The sequence below is a fragment of the Lepidochelys kempii genome, chromosome 8 (assembly GCF_965140265.1).
Source record: "Lepidochelys kempii isolate rLepKem1 chromosome 8, rLepKem1.hap2, whole genome shotgun sequence".
Lineage (NCBI taxonomy): Eukaryota > Metazoa > Chordata > Testudines > Cheloniidae > Lepidochelys > Lepidochelys kempii.
Genome location: NC_133263.1, coordinates 89,661,394 through 89,681,834, shown reverse-complemented (window position 1 = coordinate 89,681,834; position 20,441 = coordinate 89,661,394). Strand labels below are relative to the sequence as shown.

The 20,441-nt window shown below is 43.5% G+C and overlaps 2 protein-coding genes across 4 annotated transcripts in view; both read left to right on the top strand.

Moving 5' to 3' along the window:
* The window catches only part of DNAJC6 (DnaJ heat shock protein family (Hsp40) member C6), a 90,679-nt gene extending 85,822 nt beyond the window's left edge, over window positions 1–4,857 (top strand). For all 3 annotated transcript variants that reach the window (XM_073357431.1, XM_073357429.1, XM_073357430.1), the window contains 2 exons: window positions 598–774; window positions 2,592–4,857. In XM_073357431.1, the coding sequence (XP_073213532.1) occupies window positions 598–774; window positions 2,592–2,693 (279 nt within the window). In that variant the 3' untranslated portion in view covers window positions 2,694–4,857. The remainder of the gene's footprint in view (window positions 1–597; window positions 775–2,591) is intronic.
* Window positions 4,858–10,430: 5,573 nt separating this feature from the next.
* LEPROT (leptin receptor overlapping transcript) lies at window positions 10,431–19,115 on the top strand. The gene is made up of 4 exons (XM_073357428.1): window positions 10,431–10,558; window positions 13,733–13,808; window positions 14,706–14,892; window positions 16,327–19,115. Exons 1-4 carry the CDS (start codon window positions 10,543–10,545, stop codon window positions 16,441–16,443), a joined length of 396 nt encoding a protein of 131 aa, XP_073213529.1. The 5' UTR covers window positions 10,431–10,542; the 3' UTR covers window positions 16,444–19,115.
* The last annotated feature ends 1,326 nt before the right edge of the window (window positions 19,116–20,441 follow it).

Here is a 20,441-nt window from a genome sequence, read left to right as displayed (position 1 = left end):
TCAGTGTGGATGTGCAGATAAGAGGTGCAAAATGTTCTAAACCTACAAAATGAACAGTAATACCAGCTTGATTACAACTAGTTGTAATCTTCAGACTAATTGGATGTCAAGTATTTGGGTAGCCATGTTAGTCAATATCCACAAAAACAACAAGGAGTCCAGTGGCACCTTAAAGACTAACAGATTTATTTGGGCAAAAGCTTTCGTGGGTAAAAATCCACTTCAGATGCATGGCTCCCAACTCCTTAAACGGATGCTTCAAAAATTGGAAAAGCAGGACTCTCCTATAGTTTCCTCAAACTTTTAAGGTTTTGCTGCCTAGATAAACGCTACCTGCTTCTAAAGCCGCCTTCCACCCGTGCTTTGCTATAAAAAGACAGTCAAGCCCTGTAAGAGGTGCTTTTAAAAAAGAAAAAAGCTTTCCCTACTTTGAGACTCTCTGATATCATGCCCTTCAACCTGTCCTAAAATCTGGCCCTGAGTGTCGGGGGGAGTGATCCTTGGAAACCCTTGCCATCCAAATGGCAAAATGTGGATTTGACACACTTCGCATCGGTAATGGATGCTTTCTTGTTGAGAATTCTCTCTTATCTCCAGATCCTAGAATGGATTGAAGGGAAGGAAAGAAACATAAGAGCACTGCTGTCAACGATGCACACAGTGTTATGGGCCGGAGAGACTAAATGGAAACCCATTGGCATGGCAGATCTTGTAACTCCAGAACAAGTGAAGAAGGTCTATCGGAGAGCAGTGCTTGTTGTTCATCCTGACAAAGTAAGTCTGTCTGTCCTTTTCTTTTCTTTTCTTTTTTTTTTAAGAATTAATCTCATGAATAAGGCACAACTAGTGCAAATGAAAGGTGAGCTAGAAAGCATGAGATGTGATTGCACCAACTCGTTAAATGGTTGAATAGGGAAACTGAATAAAAATAATTGCTAACTGTGTTCTCAAGACCAGCCCCTTAAATGAGCCCCAGGCAGTTCAAATTAGGTACAAACTTCCCCCAGATACAAGGATGTTCAGATTCAGGGTTTTGGGTCATCCTCATATTTTAGTTTTTAAGCCAAATTATCCATGAACTGCTACCTGTGACAGGGTCAGGCCAGATGGCTACAAGAGAGTGGTCGAAGGTAGATACATTAGTTCCAGGTTAAGATAACAGGGACTATTCCAGAACACTCAGGAACTTTCTAGAACTAATTAAGTCAGGCAGGCTAATTAGGACACCTGTAGCCAATTCGGAAGCTGCAAGAATTAATTAAGGCTAATCGGGACGCTTGGCTTAAAAAGGCTGTCACCCCAGTTAGTGGGGTGTGTGCGTAAGGAGCTGGGACTGAGGCGATGTGCTGCTGGAGGACTGAGGAGTACAAGCGTTAAGACATCAGGAGGAAGGTCCTGTGGGAAAGTGTTGGGAGGAGGCCAAGGGGAAGTAGCCCAGGGAATTGTAGCTGTCATGCAGCTGTTGCAGGAGGTACTCTAGACAGCTGCAGTCCACAGGGCCCTTGGCTGGAACCTGGGGTAGAGGGCGGGCCCAGTTTCCCCCCCAAACCTCCCAATTCCTGACCCAACACAGGAGCTTCCACCAGAGGTGAAGGTCTCTGAGATGGTCCCCAACCCGCATGGTGGATCAGCAGAAACTGCGGGGATCGTTCTTATCTTTTCCCCCTCACACCCCCCATGCTGGCCAGTGATGAGGTTATCTGAATGAACGGCAGATTTGAGCCATGAAAGTAGCCAAACTGAGGGCTGTCGTGAATCTCTGAGGTGAGCAAAATCTGCAAATAAGCGCAGGACCCACCAAGGTAGAAGAGGAACTTTGTCACATACCATACTATCAAACATCCTGCAGAGCATTAGTTTATAATGAATGCAGATGGGAAGAGCTGTTTTTAAAGTGATCTTTCCTTTTATAATTGAAAATAGAAGAATCTCAGGCTACAGTCTGTCAACAGTGTGACATGAAACAGGAGATTGATGTTCAGATTTGATCCATTAATCCCAGGCTGGTAGTCTGGGGATGCTTCCATCTTTGAGAGGATGGTGGCTTTGGTTTTGCTCTTCCCGTGGCCGCAAGACTGGGTTTGCATAACCAGGGATGACCTTTGAGAAGAATGTTTGGGTTGTGACCCGCAACAAGTGAGGCTTGCAAGATAGGGAGGGAGATGCTTCTGTTGGGGAGCTGGAAGGACCTGCTGTCAGACAGCAGCACCATTGCACGTAAGGTGACGGCCAATTCAGTGTCCTTTCACGAAAACCTGAGATTAAAACCCTCATTGCCCTCATCTTGGGGCTGCAGTGCTATATTCTGAAGTTGCAGACTAGCTGTGAGTAGCCCTCGTCTACTGAAAAGCTATGGAGGAGTAGGAGGGCCATGATGTTTCATTAAGCTGTACCCAGGGTGAGCAACCCGCAGTAAGAGCAGTTAGGTTTAGTGAAGCAAAAACAAACTGAGAAGCTGTTTGTTTGTTTGTGTGTGTTTGTTTTTAAAGTAAACTACTAAGTACTTTAGAATATAACAGTGTTTAAATGTCAATGGTATGTATTCTGGTCTAGCAGATCAGTGATGGATTCTTTACTTTGTTCTCTTTTAGGCTACAGGGCAGCCATATGAACAGTATGCAAAGATGATCTTCATGGAGCTAAATGATGCCTGGTCAGAATTTGAAAACCAAGGCCAAAAGCCTTTGTATTAACATACTTTCTCAGATCTGTGCTCGTGCTTATATAGTCTCTGATCACAACTTTGCGATTTTCACAGATTACCAAAATTTGGAAGTTTCAAAATTGCTCATGAACCTACCACTTATCACGAAGAACAAAATGGGTGTTTCCTCATACATACATCACACACATTTCAAAAACACAGGAGAATTTTAGCCACATGTCTCCTAAAGGGACCTGTGTCACTAAAATTGCTCATAATACTTTGGAAGCTTATCCCATACTTCCAGAGTTAAGTGGGGTGAGGGAGGAACGCATTCTAGACAAAGGTGGAACTGTTTTGTGTTGGGACACTTGACGTCCCACTTCTGACAATGAATTATAATGAGACACAGCACTGCAACTGAGTGCAATAACTGGACAGTATGTCCAAGCTGAGATCCAAATGTAAGTGTTCGGCTCCAGGGACCTGGTTTAGGCACACTTAATAATAATTAATAACCATTTGATATCTAATCACTTTTAGGATATTCTCAAAGGCAAAGCTGAGGAACAGGATAAGTCAATATGGCAATTTAACGCCTTAAGCAGAGAACTGTACTTCACATTACAGCCAAGCAGTGAAATATTTAGAACAAAGTCTACGGCATCATAGAGCAGAGTGACTTAAACTGAAGATCAAATATTTGATGATACACCAGCCTAAGCTAAACACCTGTCAAGACACAATGTTCAGGGAAAAGTGAACTGTGTGGGCGTGGGGCAAGTCCATAGTTGTAGAACGTGAATGGTAAGGTTTTACCACATTCCTGGTGAAGCTCTACCCATAAGTAGAACGGTCTGGTAGCCCATGTTTTTTAAGATTGCTGTGTCAGTTATACTGCTGCTTCAGAAGCTTCCCACATTAGTTAAAAACATTTCCCACTTGAGGGTTCGGAAGATCTTGCATCAACGTGTTTTATCAATTCCAGCCAACTGTCCAAAAGTTTCTCAGAGCAGTTGGGGAAGGAGTCATGATAGAAATGGGATCTGTTACCACTTCACTCTTCAGATCACAGTATGCAAGTTATCCAGGCATGTGGAATTTGTCTGGCCTTTTGAGGTAACAACAGGGCAGTTTGTATATTTGAGTTGCATTGGTCTGAAGCAATAATGGCAACATACAGGCATTTCTGATGCTGAAGCCTTTCTTATCTAGTTATGCAGCAAATTACTTTGACCCAGACTATTTTTCCTTTTGTAAAGTAACTAGAAATAATGGTTTATTGACCACACTTCATGGATGAGATGAAATCTCCTATCTGCTTTAGCTTTAAAAGTTCAGCATATGCATAGGATGGGCAGAAAGGTTTCCATATTAATTCTTTAAGGAAAAGATCTATATCTGATGTGAAAAGCTTTGGAAAGCTGATGTTTTTAAAGACAATCCACTTTTGTTTATTTACTTTAAATTTTAATTTTCCAGTGGCAAAATATTTACAGCAAAGGCAACATGTCAAAAGACATTATTTTCTGTATAAAACTTCATCTTTTTGTTGTATTGGTCCATTATTTATTACCATGAACTGACAATGTGATACCAACACACTTTTCCTTTTTATATGCAAGACCTCAAAATGTTCAAGATAACCATAACAAATGATGTTATTTATTAACATATTATGAAATGTTTTTGATCCAGTATGTGCTTGTCTTATTTAAAAAGATAACTGGAATGTGAATCATGTTCCTGTGGTTTGTTGATTTATTTTGTTTCTTATTCACGTTTGTAGATATTGTGTGAACTATGCCTATATAATAAAAGGATCTCATTGATGTAATGTACTTTTTTTTTTTTTTAAATGATAAACTACATTAGCTTTGTATCAAGTTTGTCATGGCAGAGAGCTCTGGGTAACTCAGTAATGTTCACAAAATACAAACCATCCAAATTTTAACTTTGATTCTTCTCCAACCTTTTTTGGATGCATGAAAGTTTTGGGACCTACTTATCTCAGAATTAGTTAACTCTGCAATTTAATTTATTTTTCCTATCTCGTAGTGACAGAGCTTATCAATGTTCAGGTTTACTGTTTGTCTAAAATTATTGTAATATTTTTTGTAAATATGCTATATACTCAAAATGTGACTAGTCTAAAACATTTGTGTATATATACTAAAAAGCTCAAATTCAATAAATTCAGGTATGTGCTGTGCTTGTAAAGAAACATCCACTTTATTACTCTGAATACAATTTTTGGGAATAAAACTGTGTAAATATAGTATAAGCAGGACCGTTAGTGATGAAGTTAAAACTGTATTTTGCAAGATTTTTACATGTGACTAAACAGACCGCCTTTTAATCACTTCTCAGGAGGAATGGACCCACTCAGCTATGCACCTGAAGTAACTATTGCTATTTTTTCCTGGAGAAACAAATCAACACTGGGTGCTCCCTAGAGACTTATGTATAGGCTACATTTCCTCTAGAGCAATGGTTTTCAAACTTCTTAGGCTGCGTACCCTTTTCCAAATAACGTAGTTTACCACATACTTCCATCTGAGATAGCAAGAGGCAATGTGGAGGGGCATGTGTACCCCGCCCCCCTGAGATTTTTGCCTTCCATTTAGCAACAGTTAATACAGGTTTTTAAACTGGGGGGCACAGAGGAACATGGGAGGGAAGGGAAGCAACAATCCCAGGGGGCTCAGGCCAGCCCCACCCCACCCCACCCCACAAGGTTAGAAGGTGCAAAAATTGTAACTCAAAGGAGTAACTGGCATCACTACGTATCTTCTCCTCTTCTCTTCTCCCCTCCCCCCCCCAAAAAAATTCCTCTGTGCCCCCCTAGCAGGGCATGCCCCACAGTTTGAAAACCTCTGTACTAAATAAAATGTGTTGTACCCCTGATGAGAGGTGGTACATATACCCCAGTTTGAAAACCACTGCTTTAGCGCAAACAAGCTGCATGAGGAAGTTAGTTTGCTTTTGGTTTCCATTGCTGAAGACAGATTAATAGGGCAATAATATCTTGAGGTATATGAAGAACAGGTATATTGGGGGGAAAATACACAACTAGAAAATGACTTTTAAAAAGCAAAAATTATTTTAAAAAACCCAAGAGGCCAGAGTCTGATTTCATTTACGTATATATCTATACAAGTGTTTAGATGGGGGTAAGTAGAAATCCAGTTTTGTAGGTTTGTACTTGCCGTGATTATGGCTTTGTGCCTATTGCCATGTCTACACTACCAACTTTGGTCAATGTAAGCTATGTTGGTGGGAAGCGGCTGCAGTTACTGTGTTGCGTGTGTGCGTGCACTTGGCTGCTTGGGTCAGCGCTGCATGTACTTACCAGGAATGCTTGTGTCAAAGCACAGTGTGGTGCCCCATGGATAGGTATCCTAATGTGGCACTCACCACCATCTGGTGCACTCTTTCTTTTGGGAAACTTTCGCAATGCATGGTGGGGCAGAAATCAAGTCTTGTAGATGTGACTGGGAGCTAGGGGTCAAGTTTCCATTGTGCAGTTTTATCTGTACCATAATAACATCCCCATCCTGTAGCTTTTTGTGTGTTTTTAAATCCTACAAACCCCTGTGGCACTTTTTGCTTCCCTACCATCTCTGACAGAGCTCTGCACTATTCTCCTGAACGTTGCAAACACAGGACCAAGGATCTCTACAATTTGCAAAGCCCCAGGGAGAACCACAACAAGGGGGAGGCATGACTATTTCTTCAAGGACAGATTGCTGAGGGATGTAGTGAAAACCAAACCCCTGCTCAGCCCCAGGCCCTGCCCCCACTCCACCCCTTCCCCCAAGGCCCCACCCGACTTCTTCCTGCTCCACCTCACCACTCCTCTTTCCGCCCCCTCCCCGCTCCTCCCCCTCCCTCCCAGCGTCTCCTGCATGCTGCTGAACAGCTGTTCCCCAGCCTGCAGGAGGTGCTGGGAGGGAGGGGGAGGAGTTGATCAGCGGCACCTGCCCACTCCCTAGAGTACTCTCGCGAACCCCAGTTTGAGAAACACTAGTCTACAGTATTTATATTGGCTGCCTAAGCCAAAGAAGGACAAGCCTAAGAAGCCACATTATGTCCTGGTGCATCTCTCTCTCTCCTTTTTGCTGGGGAGACTCCTGGGCCATTCTCCTGTCCACTTTTTTTCTTTTCCATGGTGTTTGCTGTATTCACCCACCAGATACTCTGAGCTCAGTCCATGTAGCACTGGCTTGCAGGATCTTATTGACCATAGTCTCCCATGTTCTCTTCTTTCTCCTACCATACCTCCAAGTACCCTATTCATAGGAACCCTGAGCGTAGGGTGGGGAGCCTTTCCCATAGGAATCCTCACCCTAGCTCCAAGTATCCTACCTATAGGAATACTAACCCTAAGGTGGAAAGCCCTCTCCATAGGAACCCGAACCCAAGCTCCTACTACACTCTCCCTAGGAACTACAACCCTAGGGCAGAATGCCCTACCCCCAAATACTCTACCCAGAGGAACCCTAATGCTAGCAGATTTGGGTGTAGGATGGGGCACCTTTGAAGGCTGCATGGCTACAGATAAAATAGACAGATGTATCTTATTTACAGTCCCAATGGAAAGCAAAAGTTAAGTTTCAGAGTGCTCTTTCCTTTTCCCCACAAAATTTTTATGTAAGCCATACTTATCGACACTTCAACTTTGGAGTGCCCCAGTACAGCCCTCCAGCCACAGCCAGGGGGAGCATGGCCCACCAGGGTGAGGTTGGGGTGAAATGAAGAGGGAATTTTTTGGTTGAATGAAACAATAAAATCGTGACCCCTATTTCCATGGGTACAGAACCAGGCAACAGTACAGAGTACTGGCACTATTTTCTACCAGCAGTGGTGATTTTATCTGGTATCTCCTGAGGGTCAGACACACGCAGAGAGCACAAATGCTGCTGGTTCCCGAAGCCTTCTGGGCTGGTATGCTGTTGTCTAGTTTATTGCAGCAGTACCAGCTGACCTGATGGCGGAGTGGTGCAGTAAAGCTGCCCACTGTGGAGGAAGAAATAAGGCTGCCATCCCTTCAGGAGAGGATTGCAGAGTACCTCCTGAAAAGTTTAATTGAAAGATCTTAGGAGGATATGAAGGCCTTCCCTATGTACATGAACAAACTACTCCGCATACCTGCCCTGCCCAACCCCACAGGTCAAAGGAGAGCGGATAACAACTCTCTGAGCATACCCCCTCTAAGTGCAGGGTGCTAGTCCCATGTGTATCCACAATGATTACCTTAGCAGCAGCCTTGACTTGGGCTCACACCCTGCAATTCTACTACCTCAGGACCAAGAACAGCAGTAATGGGTGACCAAGCAGCATCATTAAACCAAAGTATCACTTATTTAGAACAAATGAACTTAAGAGAAAATAAATCTTTAAAATAAACCAGCCTAAGTATGCCTGCTTTTCCCTAATGCTCACCATTCCCAGGATGTGGGAAATCCCCATTCCTTCAAATTCCCTCTGCAGAGTCTGCCTGCCTAGACAGCTGCTCACCACTGAATGCCCTTCTCCTACTCAGTACTTTTTAACTCTAGGTTTTTAGTCTCTAGTTACCAGCCTGGCAAAACAAGGCTTATGCTGTCCTGGAGACAAGATACAGGATCTTGAAACTGGCCATACTATCTTCCTAATGTGCACCATATCTGACCTCTCAGTCCTCATCCTCAAAGGAAACCTAAACACCACCTTCAAAAGGCTAGCCTAGGAACTTTAATTCATAACTCTGCTAGGCTCCAAAAATTATGGACATAATAAAGACATTGGATTTATGGCTCATTACAACAATCTATAAGCCAATAACACTCCTTTGTCTTGACACTTAAATGGTCTTTTCAACGTGTTAACTCCTTTTCTGTTCCACCCTTGTATTTAGCTCTAACACTCTGGGCCAGTCTACATTTAAAACACTGCATTGGCGCAGCTGTGCCACTGTAGTGCTTTAATGAAGACACTCTAAGATGATGGGAGAGAGCTCTTACGTCAGCATAGTTAATCCACCTTCCTGAGAGGTGGTAGCTATGTTGGTGGGAGACTCTCTCCAGCTGACATAGTGCTGTCTACATGGGGGGTTAGGTCGGTTAGAACTGTGGCTCAGGGATGGATTTTTCATACTCTGAGTGAAGTAGTTTTACTGATATAGGTCTGTAGGGTAGACCAGACCTCTGAGTGCCTTTCCCAGACCTGAAGAAGAGCTCTGTGTAGCTCCAAAGCTTGTCTCTTTCACCAACAGAAGTTGGTCCAATAATAGATATTACCGCACCTGCCTTGTCTCTGCTGTGTACATACCTATTTGTATCTGGAAAGACATTGTTTTGCCTTCTTGTGCAATTCCCACTGAATTCAAGCAGTCTAGGCATATAATAAATACTGCCCTAACCCCACTAAGAATTAGCCCAGTGCATTCACACAAGAAAGTCTTTTAACCCGATATCGAGTAACTTCCCCTCATTGACCTGGTCCCATTGGTACATATCAGTATTCATAGGTTAATACACTGCAGTTCCTACAGTATTCATAACATTTCATATTGCCTCCATTTCTATCAAACATACACCAAGAACAGTGGAATGTGTAATTCTCAGTTGCCACAAAGTCTACCAATTTGTTTTGTTTTGCTACGTTCATCCTTCTCTACTCCTACTGCGCTACCATACAAATGGCAAACCCATTTAATGGGCCCATGTCAGTGACTGTGACTTTAAGCAAGACTGATCTAATGAAGTAATACATTGTAGTGCACCTGGATAATCTTGATGCTGGTTTTCTATAGGAGACAAATTAATAAACTTGGTACTCATGTTTCAATTAGGTGGCAACCCCTGATCCGGATTTGCAGTACCTCTGGTTCAAACCACCAGTGGGCTGTAGAGCACAACTTTATTATTAAATTCAAACCAGCTGACTTCTGGCGGACTGTTTCCTTAGATGAGCCAAGTCAGGACAGGGTGACCGGTACTAAGTGTGAAAAATCAGGACAGGAGTGGGGGAAGGGAGGGGGTAATAGGAGCCTATATATGAAAAAGCCCCAAATATCGGGACTGTGCCTATAAAATGGGGACACCTGGTCACATTAAGTCGGGGCAACACTACAAGACGGCTCCTAGAAAAATAACTTTTCCCGGTGGCTTTCAGGTGAGGACTGCAGGCCTTGTCTACCGGCTTTTCCTGCAAGACTCTAGTAGGGCTGATGGGGGAAGGAGCAGGACAAGGAGAGCAAACAGAAGCAAAGCCTGAGGCTGCTGCTGCAGCAGCAATTTGTATTCAGCCTGCTCAGGACTCTTGTGCCCCCAAGGCTTATTACACTGAAACACCTGGGAGAGAAAAAGTCTCCCCGGGACAGGGTCCGCCGCCGGCCCCCAAGGCAGCTCGCCCGGAAACGCCCCGGGCCTGGTCGCCCTCCCTCTGCAGCCGGCCCAGGCGAAGGGGCTCGCTGGGGACGAGCCCAGGCGCCGGAGATTTCCGCGGGCTCGGCTCCGAACAGCCTCGTTGTTTCAGTGGGACCCGAGGGTTGGTTCCCCGGGGGCGGAGGGGGAATAAAGCACCCGCCAGATCCGCGGGGCGGGGCACGTGGACAAGCGCGGCTGCCGCGGCGGGAACGGACACGGGCTCCCCCTTCTGGGGCGGCTGGGGCGGGGCGGGGCGGGGCGGGGCTGGGGGGTCGCGCGTGGGGAAGCGGCAGCCTCGCGCCGCGGGCCCTTTAATGGCTCCCGCCCCCTGTGGCCACGTGGGGCCGGGGCCGGGGCCGGGGCCGGGGCTGGGCTAACCGGGGCGGGGTGTCTCCGTTAGCGGAAGCCGGAAGTAGCCGCAGCCCGCAGATCCGCTCGGCGCCCCGGAAAGCGGAGCTCGCGCTACAGTCTCTGCGCCCCGCGACCATGGCGGGGGTGAAAGGTACCGAGCGGCGCGCCGCAGCCCCGCGCGGGGGCGGCCGAGGCCTGCCCCGGAGACTTTCCCCCAGGCTCCTGGGGAGCTCCCGAGTGTCCCCCGAGCCTCGTCAGCCCCCGATTCCTCCCCCCGAGCCTCGTCAGCCCCCCGTCACCCTCCTCAGCCCCGATTCCTCCGCTTGTCATCCCCCGATCCCCCCTTCCGAGCCTCATCACCCCCCGATTCCTCCCCCCCGATTCCTCCCCTCATCACCCCCGATTGACTCCAAGCCTCGTCAGCCCCCCTCCTCCCCTCGTCACCCCCCGATTTCCCCCTCGAGCCTCATCACCCCCTCGTCCCCCCGATCCTCCCCACGAGCCTCGTCACCCCCCGATTCCTCCCCCCCAATTCTCCCCACGAGCCTCGTCACCCCCCGATTCCTCCCCCCCGATTCTCCCCTCGAGCCTCGTCACCCCCCGATTCCTCCCCCCCGATTCTCCCCACGAGCCTCGTCACCCCCCGATTCCTCCCCCCCCATTCTCCCCTCGAGCCTCGTCACCCCCCGATTCCTCCCCCCCGATTCTCCCCACGAGCCTCGTCACCCCCCGATTCCTCCCCCCCCATTCTCCCCTCGAGCCTCGTCACCCCCCGATTCCTCCCCCCCGATTCTCCCCTCGAGCCTTGTCACCCCCTGATTCCCCCCTCCTCCCCCTTCCGAGCCTCGTCAGCCCCCGACTCCCCCTTCCGAGCCTCGTCAGCCCCCGATTCCTCCCCTTGTCACCCCCGATTCCTCCCCCCCGATTCCTCCCCCGAGCCTTGTCACCCCCTCCTCCCCTCGTCACCCCCAATTCCCCCGACTCCCCCTTCCGAGCCTCGTCACCCCCCGATTCCTCCCTCCCAGCCTCGTCACCCCCCGATTCCTCCCTCCCAGCCTCGTCAGCCCCCGATTCCTCCCCTTGTCACCCCTGATTCCTCCCCCCCGATTCCTTCCCTCGTCACTCCCCGATTCCTCCCCCCGAGCCTCATCAGCCCCCTCCTCCCTTCGTCATCCCCCGATTCCTCCCTCGAGCCTTGTCACCCCCTCCTCCCCTCGTCACCCCCCGATTTCCCCCGATTCCTCCCCCTGAGCCTCGTCACCCCCCGATTCCTCCCCCTGAGCCTCGTCACCCCCCGATTCCTCCCCTTGTCACCCCCCGATCCCTCCTTCCGAGCCTTGTCACCCCCCGATTGCCCCCCGAGCCTCGTGAGGCCCCCTCCTCCTCTCCCACCCCCCTTGTCCCTCCGATCCCCCCCACAAGCCTCGTCACCCCCCGATTCCTCTCGTCGTCACCCCCAATTCCTCCCTCCCCCGAGCCTCGTAACCCCTCTGATTCCGAGCCTCGTCACCCCCCGATTCCCTGCCCTCAACCTTTCTATCCTCCCGAGTTTTGTCACTCATGATCCCCTTCCCCTGATTCTCCTCACCCCCTGCTTCCTCCTCTCCCAGACACCCTACACTCCTGAGTCTGGACATCCTGATCTCCACCCCCCCCCCCACCCCCTAGTCTCCTCACACACACCCTCGCTAATTCCTCCTCTTTGAGCCACTGTATTCCTGAGCTGAGCTTGGACACCCAGATTCTCCCCTACCACTGCCCCGGCCCCCCAACCACGGGACCCTTCAGAGCCTGGACTAGGGTATTGTCCTGGAGTCTCCAGGATTTAAAGATTATGTTATGTGATGAAATCTCCAGGAATTTGCCCAACCAAAGTTGGCAACCCTAGCCTGGACACCCTGATTCTCCTCTCCCCGCCGCAAGCCTGGGCACCTCAATTGCCTCCCCCACCACCACCGTGATACTCTCCTGAGCCTCATCGTTCCTGATCTTGCCCCCTCAGCCACGGTACCCTCCCGAGCCTCGACACGCAAATTGCCCCCCCCCCCGAGCTTGGACACCCCAGTTCCCTCCTGTGAGGCTTGTCACCCCTCGATTCCCTCCCTGCCCAGTCATGATACCCTCTCAAGCCTTGTCACTCTTGATTTGCCCCCACCCTGAGCCTGGACACCCTGATTCCTCCTCCTGAGCCACAACATTGCTGAGTTCCTCCTGTTCCCTCCTCCCGAGCCTCGTTGCCTCTCCCTCACTGGGTTGTCCTTGTTCCTCCTCACGTCACTCTCCCCCTTGCCCCTTTCAGTCTCCCTGACATCCCCGATTCTCCCATTCCTTCTGTCCTGGACCCACCTCCATTTCTCCCCACTGTTCCCCCTCGCCTCCGAGTCTGGACACCCCCAGTTCTCCCTTGTGGCCCCCTCACACACCTCTGATTCTTCCTCATCCTCCCTGCCCCCGAATCTGGTCCCCCTCAGTTCTCTGGATCCCCTGTTTCTCGTTTTGCCTCCAGAGTAGCTCTCCAGCTCCCGCACCCTTCCGCAGGTGTTCCCTAGATGACTAGATGTCCCAATTTTATAGGGACAGTCCGGATTTTTGGGTCTTTTTCTTATATAGGCTCCTATTACCCTCCACCCCCATCCTGATTTTTCACACTTGCTGTCTGGTCACCCTAGTGTTCCCTGAAGTGGCTGACATCTGTAAAAGTTGTGAATAATTTTGGAAGGCTTGAAGTGATGTTACAAAAGGCCTTATCCTCAAAGATCAGGATCCAATGATACCTTGGCCTTTTTTACCTTGGGGGTAATGAGAGAGACTTGCTGGTTTCATTTTTTGCTTTCCATGCACTCTTAGGTTGCTGCAGTGTGTGGATTGCAAACAATGTAGGGAATGGTTTAAAGTCTAATAAAAGCCTTATTTGTGTTGTGGTGTGTCTTGATTTCACAAGGTATAAAAATGCTATTATTAGATTTTAATGAAACTTTAAAAAGAGTAAAAATCCCTTAAATTCTATTTTGAAGCATCAATAAGTTGTTGCTATGGTCATTCAATGAAGAATATGGTATCAAGAGCAGAAAAGGTGCAGAATAAAAATCAAACGAATGAGGAATGTATCTGCTACAATTATCAATTGTAACCAAGTCACACAATGAATTGAAATAATGAATCACTTTGCATTGCAGCTGCTGATTCAAGTCAAGGGCAGTTTTTACTGAGTCTTGGAGAAAGTGTTGCTGTGACAATGTCAGGGTGCCTTCCTCTTAAAGTTATAATAATTATTGTTTTGTTTTGAGTTTTCAGCATAACAGTCCATTTCTTTGTTCTTGTACAGCCCTTGTTGGTTTATCCTTCAGTGGAGCCATTGGTCTAACGTTTCTTATGTTGGGATGTGCCCTAGAATATTATGGGTAAGAAATAATTCAGTTCAAAAACAAAAATTGACTTTGTTCTAACTTTGTGTTCTTGAACTGCCCATGTAAATACACATATGCAGTCTAGCTGTATGTCGGTCCCATGTAATTTGGAGTATGCACATTTAACCATTGTTTTATTAGCTAAAAGGTAAGTTCAGTAGTTAACTAAGAATTGTGGATTCTGATTGGATGGCTTTGTAACCCATTTAGCTTTGCATTATGATTATTCATGTTAAACCTACTGTCCTAGAACACCATTGTAAGGTCCAGAACCAACAGTTGGTAATGGGGCTATAGTTATTGTAAATCCACTATTTTCATTGATGTTTAACTCCTGTAAAAACTGGAGTAAAATCATTGTACACTGAGTCTCGGGTAGCAATATAGTATTGTTTAATGAGTCTGTAATTTTAACTTTGTAGTAGTATTTTTGCAATAGATTTCTCTAGTATTGATTTGATTTTAATATTTTACTGATTTTATTAAAATAGTAATACTGAATGGAGTAGAGGTGAATTTATCTGACATTCACAAGCAGCATTAAAAAAAATACAAATGATATTTAAATTTTACTAATTCTAAACAACAACCAGATGGTTTATTTTTGAAAAAGTATATAAAAATAACTGTAAAATTCACTGAGTTTTAAGATTAACTATTAGATATACCTTGTCCAATAGTGACTAAACATGCTTACATATCAATTGTTTTCTGATAATCAAAAGGCTAAAAAGTAGGTTATTTAGTACAAACATTGGTCCTGATCTTACAAAGACACACACACTTAATTTTGTGTATGTGAAAATCCCTTTGAAATCTATAAAGTTGTCTGTCTGATTTGATTTCAATGTGAAAAGTAACTTTTTCTTTTTGGGGCTTTTTCTCCCACAGTGTGTACTGGCCCCTGTTTGTCTTGATATTTTACGTCCTTTGTCCCATTCCTCACTTCATTGCAAAAAGAGTAAGCGATGACACTGATGCCGCTAGCAGTGCCTGCAGGGAATTGGCATATTTCTTCACAACTGGAATTGTTGTTTCTGCCTTTGGAATGCCTATAATTCTTGCACGTGTTGAAGCGGTACGTTCTGCTGACTCTTTCTTATGATAAGAAACTTACTACTGTTGCACATTTGTTGACAGTTCTCATGCCCCTGCCTAGCTTATATTGTTGCTCTTTTCAGCTCAAATCTTGGGAGTCATTTTTGTTCATGAACTTTCATTTCCATCCCTTATGATCCTTAACTAGTCTGCTTACTCCCATTTCCAGAATTCTTGATAGTGGCTCTTCTGAAATCTGTATCTATGCCTGTTCCTTTCCTGTCTTGGGTATTACAGCTCTCTTATTCTGGTTTTCTAAAAATTCTGTTTACTGCAATTTAGGGTTTCCAAAATTATGTGGCCAAAATGAAATTCTTGCTTAAAGAAATTACCTTCCTGGTTTTCAAAACATTCCACAGACTTGCTCTGCCCTACCTTTTATCCACCCACTAACTCCATTCCTCTCTGCCCCATCCCTGAGCTGCTCCTCTGTGGGATGGATTCAGTCTGACACTGGTTCTTTGCCATGTACGTGGAGCTCTTTCCTCTCTGCTGCTAAACTACTGAAACACTTTTTTTCTTAATATCACTTTATAGACTTCCTCTTCTGCTTAGGCTTTTGTACGCTTCATTTTAATGTATTTTGTAATGCTCTGTATGAAGGACACTATATAAAAACAGTTTTATTTGGGCATAAGCTTTCGTGAGCTAAAGCCCACTTCATCAGATGCATGCAGTGGAAAAATACAGTATTTTCTACTGCATGCATCTGATGAAGTGGGTTTTAGCCCACGAAAGCTTATGCCCAAATAAATTTGTTAGTCTCTAAGGTGCCACAAGTACTCCTCGTTCTTTTTGCTGATACAGACTAACACGGCTACCACTCTGAAACCTATATAAAAACAAATTGTTTTAGCAATTGTAGGTTTTTGACAGTAGGCAAAACCAGAAATGCCCACAAGAGGGTACTCTAATCCCAGCAACATCTCCTAAGTGCAAAATATTTTTAACACTGGGGCATGGGATTGTTTGGCTACAAAAAGCTATTGCTATTTATTTTTGCAAATTATTGTTCATTGTTATTCCTTGCCTTGATTTTATGGAATATCTTCCAATTTGTAATTCATAAAAGCTAGGAGAAAGCATTGAGTTTGAAAGAATTCTCTGTATACTGTATTATATGTTCTCTTCGCCAAGAGGATTATGCTTTAAGATAATTATTTAGTTCTGAAAGATAATGTATTAAAGAAGACTGTCTAATGAAGGGAGAATTTATAAGTATAATACTAGTTATTTCAGTGGTTGCTAATTGAATGCTTGAACTGAATCAATTGTTTGTTGGTCTTGTCCCTTATGCTTTTAGCACCCATGTGTAATATTTCATTTAGCTTATCTAATGCATGAAAGTAACATAGAACTGTACACGTTATGTAAACCAAATAAGGATTTTTTTTCTTCTCATCTTGTATTTCAGATCAAGTGGGGAGCCTGTGGTCTTGTGCTAGCTGGCAACACAGTCATTTTTCTTACCATTTTAGGCTTTTTTCTTGTATTTGGTAGAGGAGATGACTTTAGCTGGGAGCAGTGGTAGGACTTCACTGTAATGATGGTGATATGCAACACACATGTTTATATACTGTATATATGTATGTGTGTGTGTTGGAATGTTTGTACCTACATATGTAGCCTTATGCTATCCGAACATAATTATGCTTTTTTACAGTTGTATGTCAGCCAAATTAAGGGCAAAGAGCCTTCTGACAGCTTTTTTTAAATAGGTACAGAATAAGCTGAAATCACAATTGCTAAATCTGTCCTTAAATCTTTGTTTACACAGTGTGCACTATTTTATTGATTTTTAGTTTTTAATTTTGATAGAATACTATTGGTATCTATGTTGGAAGTCAGCTAACATATCTGACATTTTTAACAGCATAATCAAAATGGGCCTATATATTGACTATACTGTTTAGTCTCCTGGTTTCGCTAACTTGATTAACTTCCGTTTTGTGACTAGGATGGAACAAATATTTGCCTTTGTATTCAAATAATTGTAATTTTCAATAGCTTGTTCTCTCAGTTTAAAAAAAAAAACCCATTGAATACCTATAATAGCTGCTGCCAAGTTTCTCTTTTCTAATCCACGATAAAGGGAGAGTGAGAAGTATTGGATGTTCTAGGATGCTATGTTGTAATTTCTCTGCATTCTCAGGCTCACCTTTGTATTAATGGCCCATAGTGCACCACCAGAACCACATCTGGTCTTGGAACTCACTACTACAGGTAAAGGGAAGTAGAGTCAACAAACACCCTCCCCTCCACTCATATTCAGCAGTCAACAAATAGAAAAGGAAAATATTGTGTTTTCATCCCACTCTAGTTGTACTGTGGGTGTATGTTGGGGGTAATCTGATAACTCCATTTTAATGTCTTACCATGTTATAAACTGACATTACTTCTTATGTATAGTTTCCCCACCAAAGAAATATTTCAAACTGCTGTCAGAAAGTTTATAATCAGAATGCATTGAACACCTCTGTTGTATTGTGGGTCAAATGCCTGAATTATAAAGAAGTGAAGTGTTCCAGTTAGACGTCTTTAATACAGCAGATACTATAGGACTTGGTATTTCCTCAGTTCTTGTCAATTTTTTTCAAATGCTTTTACTCAAACTCTTACTTTCAACTCTTGTAAGAAAAAATGGTAATATTCAAACAGTACAATATATTTTAAATGTCATTATTCTAATAAACATTTACATAATCACACTATTATTATATTAGCAAATTTTACTACTATAAGACAGTGAATCCTTCAGATTGTGAAGGAAGCATTTAATTTTGTAGAGGTTTATTCTGACGTGACCTTAACTTTAGAGGCATATGTAATAAATTTCAGTACACCTGAAAAGGAGCAAGGAACTAGAAACTCTAATTTATTTTGTCATAGAAAAATGGGTGCGTCAAATTCTGACATTTGCAATTAGAAGAAACTGAATATTTAGATTGGGTAGATATTTTAATCACCAGTTTTGTGGAATAGCAATTTGAGAACGAACAATTTTCATGCTTGCATATTTGCAACTTATTTATTCATAACTGAATGTTGCCAGCCTGTGAAGATATGGAGAATAAAATACCATGAATAAATATGCAACAGCCATGAAGAGTCTGGCCTATGGAACTGATGTATGCTATCTCCCCTAACCTAGAAAAATATCTGCTCAAGCATTTGATGTCCAAAATAACTTCCCACAATTGACATCCTGTGGATTTCCACACAAATAAAGGCTTAAAAATTCATTACTGCTATGTCAATGCTTTGAGACTGTGGACTTTGGTTTATTCTTCTTATCAATGAAAAAAATGTAAACCGAAAATATTTTTGAAACACAAATAATGCAATGTACTCAAATTTCACTTTGCTGATAGGAATATGTTGCTTATTATATATTTCACATAGATATAGTTTTAAATTTGTTTAGACACAAAACCGTTATTTTATCTTCCAAGTTGAGACTGCACTATATTGATGTGATGAAAGTTTCCACAGCACTGAAGATTAGATGTAGCATTTGCTATTTGCTGAATTTTCAAACTGAAGGAAACTGAAAATCATTAAGTGTATCTGAAACACAATTTTTCTTGTAAAACACTTCCTTAAAGGTTAGTTTTCCTGGCATCTTTAAAATTATCATTGCTAGCCTTCACTGTAGGATATTTAACAGAGGAGTATGATGTCAAACATCAGCAAACGTTCTTGTGTTTTTGTTCATGACTTTCATAATCAAGGCCACTATCCTTATGTGTAAAATTTGTTGCACTATGCTGATTTTAGTGTAGAATGTTATAATTGTAAAATATTACTCAGGGAAGTTACGTGCTCAAATTACGAGTTGAGCTGTTTGAGGAAAATTCACTTTTGGTTTATCTGTTTTGCCTGGATTTTGAAGAAGTAATTTTTTGTATCGCGAATTGCTGTTCTTTCACTCCACCATTTAGTTGAGTGAAAAATAAGAAAAGGATAGTTTAAAGTACAAATGGTGTTGGATCCTACAGGTAACTAAGCTTGTGAGTTGCCCCATTAAATTTAATGGAACTAATTTGAATAAAGGATTGGTCGCTCGGGGTTTAAATGAATGTTTCATATTTCACTCTTTGGACTTGGTACACAGAAATGAAAAGGATGCACTAAACACATTTCACAGTTACCACTCCAAAGAATTTTCTTTAAGGTGGCGGTGATTTTTTTTTTTTTTTTTTTTACTCAAAAAGGGGGGTTTGTTGCAGTTCCCTGGAAATAAAGAGACTGTGAGACATTAGCTATCACTATCCCCTTCTTAATCAGCATCAGAAACAATCTTTTAAAAAGAATGGGAGGAACAGAAAACAAGGTCCTACTGAGGCTGCTGTAATGCTTCGAAGACTTTTTGTGTTGCACCTAGCTACCATCAGGGTGGGTACATTACAAATCAGTAGATAGCTGGTTGGAGACAATAAACATAGTTGGGTGGAGACCGTAAACATTTTTTCCTGAAAAATTACTCCATACGCTAATTCTCACTGTCAGTTTCCATGCAATTATCATCACAGTTTTCCTTTTTTAAAAGAAGTTGAAATAATAGTTAAAGTGAATGAAGAGTTTAAATCTCAGAATTCTCATCTGGCCTCCTTAAATCTAAATTTGCCTGAATTAATCTTTAGTTAAATTATCAGAAGTAGGAAGAAATAACCTTCAGTTTATTTGTTAAGAGCTGTGCCCATTCACAAGAGTCTGGTGCACTGACAGCCACTACTAGGCATAAGAGCATCCATTTATTGCAGTCTCCTTATAATGTTTTTTCTTATATGCTAGTGAATATATATCCAAAGTGCCTTAGCCTCAAGATTTATTGTCCATTTGAGAAGGCATAGACATAAAAAAACTATTTTGCAATCGGATTTAAAAACTATCATCACATAATATATATCTTTACTGTTGACTAATAGCCTTTTCTGTATTTCAAAATAGAGTACAACTTTTGTAATGTTTGTAAAATATTTCTTTTCCATAATTGCCAGGTTACTGAAATTATTAATACATTTGTAAATTAAAGCACTCATCTTTTTTCAAGTTGTCTAATAAAACTGCCTAAATGTAGATGACACTCAAGTTGTCCTGTGTCTGTCTTTTGTGGGTTCTGTTTTTAATGTTTTTTAAAATTCTCTGCCTTTTATTACACCTAACAAAGAGAGAGGCTAAGAAACAAAAGCATAATTAACATGCTAGAGCAAGTATAATGACCTGCCTAGATGGTCAGTGCTGATGGGATCAACGCATAGTGAAACAAGTTTCAAAAACCGTATTCTAATTCAGATAGGAACAGTTACTGTTATCTAGTAAAGGTTCCTGCCTAGATTAGAATATGCTTTTGGAACATTGTTTTGCCATGCTTGCATCCTGTTGGCACTTGTCACCATAACCATCTTAAGAACACTGTTCCACTGCACCTGGGTTTAAACCACGTTCTAGCGTGCTTATTAAACCTGATGAAAATGCTGTGCAGGTGGGCCCTCCTGGAAATTAGTCTTTCCTTTAGAGCTTATCACT